Source organism: Electrona antarctica (assembly GCF_951216825.1).
Source record: "Electrona antarctica genome assembly, chromosome: 14".
NCBI classification, from domain to species: Eukaryota; Metazoa; Chordata; class Actinopteri; order Myctophiformes; family Myctophidae; genus Electrona; species Electrona antarctica.
Window position 1 is genome coordinate 21,340,020 of NC_136795.1, and position 3,365 is coordinate 21,343,384.

Here is a 3,365-nt window from a genome sequence, read left to right on the forward strand (position 1 = left end):
GACCAGATGCCTGCCTCTCCCAGCTCGCCCATGTATGTAGACTGATGGCGCAATGACAAAACAAAACAAACACACGAATGGCAACCTGAATAGAGAGAGAGAGAGAGAGAGAGAGAGAGAGAGAAAGAGAGAGAAAGAGAGAGAAAGAAGAAAACCCTGCAAAACAAGATGTCATAATAATAAGTAAATCAAAACTACAGTGTAAATGTGCTTTAGTCCTGTCCCGCTGTGTTTAAAAAGAGACAAATCGTAAGGCGGCTGCGATGCCACATGCAATAAAAAGAAAACAATACGTTCATTTCAGTCACATCTGTATGATATATCCACATTCACCTGCCGCTGTCCTCCTCGCTTTCTCTCGTCTGCGTAAACGTGCGCGCGCGCGCCCACACGAACACACACACACACACACACACACACACACACACACACACACACACACACACACACACACATGCACACACATGCACACACAGACACAGGCATTTAAGTATAATAGTGCTGAATTGAAGCTACAATCTGTAAGATTCGTATCCGTTGTCTCCCTCTCCTGACAGAGAGAGGTCATTGCAATAATGTCCGCACTACAGCCCATGTGTTTCAAATAACTTTATCGACATCGTCCGCCAGTAGGGTGTCAATGTCTCGATGGAAGAGTATGCACCACCAACCACTGCACACATACAGTACTAGTTACATTGTATTAACATGCTCTACCATACAGACTTGGTTGGAGGGGATTTAAGTGATATTTATTATTAAACACAAACCCTATTCACTTAGTTGACCGGGGTCCCCCAGGGCGCTATGCTAGGGACGCAGATTTTTTTCAGATTTCAGATCTTTTTCCCCTCGACATCTCATTCTCTTTATAGCCGACCTACAAGCTCACAACAACGTGTCGCCACATTGTGAACTTGTATCTGCTATTTTTGACAGATGTTTGCCCCGGACTATAGGGACGCTGTGGTTAAGTGTTAAATAGGTCCATCTTCCTACAGGAATCATTAGAGTGTTTGTTCTGTAACAGTGGTCTCACCATGTCTGCAGCTCTTTAGTAAACAGAAACTACATTTTATATGACTTTTGTCAAATGAGGAGAGATAAATCATACAGAATACAGGAGAAACAAGTGAAACCGGAACTCTCTCTCTCTCTATAGAAAAGTGAAGCTGATAAATTATCTTTGCAGCGTTCTCTCTCCTGATTGGAAAACATACCTGAAAATGTATTTTCTGTCTACTAAAGAGCTGGAGAGACAGAACAGACACGCTATAGCAATGATTAATATCAGAATAGAGCTTTACATTTTATTCATTCAAATATGTACCAGATTGTAGCTTCAATCACCTGTGAGCTTCATAAGAGACCATATCTATATATGGGGGGTGGGGGTGGGGAGGGGGGGGGGGTAACCTGGAAATGTATTTATGGAAATCGGTCACATTGTGGAATATTTTTTCATTTGATGATTCTATGGACATACTGGAATCCTGCTCTCTGTGAATGGTTGCACCTGTTCCATGTATGTGAATACAAAGCATTGTGTTGGGTATCTTAAAGTCCTACTGTGTGACGTTCATGTTGGTAGTCCTGTTGGTGACGCCTCCCAGAATTCAGTTCAGAACAAAACCCACAGAAGTACCAGTCCAGTCATGTATTGACTTTAACATAAATGAAATACATTTTTGGTACATTTCCGGCTGCTTTTGGCATTTTGGCATGCGTGTCGGGACACACTCACAAAAACGTTTAGAGATGTCAATAAACACATTAATGTGGAATGGTTATTGTGAAAAACATATACCAGTGAAAATGTATAAGAATAACTTTTGAAAAGGTTACACAGTATGACTTTAATGCAGTGGTTCTCAAATGTTGTGCGGAGGTACAACATTTGGCCTTGGGATTTAGTGACAACCACACATTATTATTGTATACACATTATACAACAAACTATACAAAACGTTATGAATTCTTTCAATTTACTATATCAGTACTTTGTGTGAACTCATTTCCCAATACAGATTCTATAACCTGTTATGTCATTATAGGCAAATATATTAAAAAAATAGCAAAAATAGCCGATCTACAAGCTCACAATGCGACTATCTTTTAGAATACAGGTCTGCCTTGGAGATTTCGACTTAACCGCTGGTGTGCCTTGTGCACACAAACGTTTGAAAACCACTGTCTCAATGCCCGTTGCTTCTTGTTAGAGCCTGGTTCATACTTTTGTCGTACAGCGATGTATAAAACTGAGCATAAGCAGTTTAAACACTTTGAACACAGCGCTGGACCTGTTGTCTGTCCAGCGTTGTTATAGTGAATGATGAGGCAGCTCCTCACTGTGCAATGGATTATAAATGAAACAAAACCAGTTGGTGTGTTGTCTTCTTTCTTTTGTTGTTGTTGCTGACAAAGCTACAATCTCTACATTTCATATCGTTGCCGTCATATCATCATTACTTTTTAATGTGTATTTTCTTAGTAAATTAATGTCAAACTTTTAGTAAATGAAAGTCCTACTTATAATACAGTGTCACACAAAAGTAGCACAAATAGCCAATCTACCTGCTCACAACAAATAAATATTATAACAATAAAAGGTATTAAGGAGAGCTTCTTACTAAATAACCGCAGTGGAAAAAAAATGTTTTCCATTTCCTGGAAAGTAACTGTTTTGGCTACGCCACAAAGGTGTGGTCTCTCACAGGAATAGACACTGACAGTATCCAGATATATCTTCCTAAGAATTGTAGGCAATACAAAACCGTTGCTGTTTGTCGGAAACCTCTTATCTCCATATTTTAACGGCTTGTGTTTTTTCGTAATTCAATGGCCTACTTGATCATCCTACAGCGTCACACAAAAGTATATCAAAAACAGCAGATCCACAAGCTCGAAATGCAGCTGCTATTTATTATTTTTACTTTTTTTTTCTTATCCTGGAAAGTAACAGTTTTTGAGTGGTGCAACCACTCCAAGGAACAGCAATGTCCGTGTTAACCTATGTGACTACCTATGTGACTATGAGTACCAGTAGGGGCAAAAGTGGCGCTGTTGTGCCAGAAACAGAGAGAGAGAGATAGTGCTGCACTGTTGCCTGCTAATGAGAGAGAGAGGGAGAGGGGGGTTGCACCACTCAGTTCACACAGGTGTGATTTTTTCTTAAACGTTGACTTGTTGGTTACATGAAGTCTGCACAAACTTGAAACTGGTGACCTATTACAACAAATGGTAAATGGTGCATTTATATAGTATTTGGTGCATTCATATAGCACCTTTATCCAAGGTGCTTTACATAGATTGTGCATTACATTCACCCATTCACACACACACGGCAGCGGAACCCTAGCGGAACC

At 40.1% G+C, this 3,365-nt stretch overlaps 1 protein-coding gene across 3 annotated transcripts in view; it reads left to right on the forward strand.

The window, feature by feature from the left end:
- The window catches only part of map2k4a (mitogen-activated protein kinase kinase 4a), a 24,800-nt gene extending 23,434 nt beyond the window's left edge, over positions 1-1,366 (forward strand). For all 3 annotated transcript variants that reach the window (XM_079521108.1, XM_079521109.1, XM_079521110.1), the window contains one exon: positions 1-1,366. This exon is cut by the window's left edge and continues 69 nt beyond it. In XM_079521108.1, coding sequence (XP_079377234.1) covers positions 1-45 — 45 coding nt within the window. In that variant the 3' untranslated portion in view covers positions 46-1,366.
- The last annotated feature ends 1,999 nt before the right edge of the window (positions 1,367-3,365 follow it).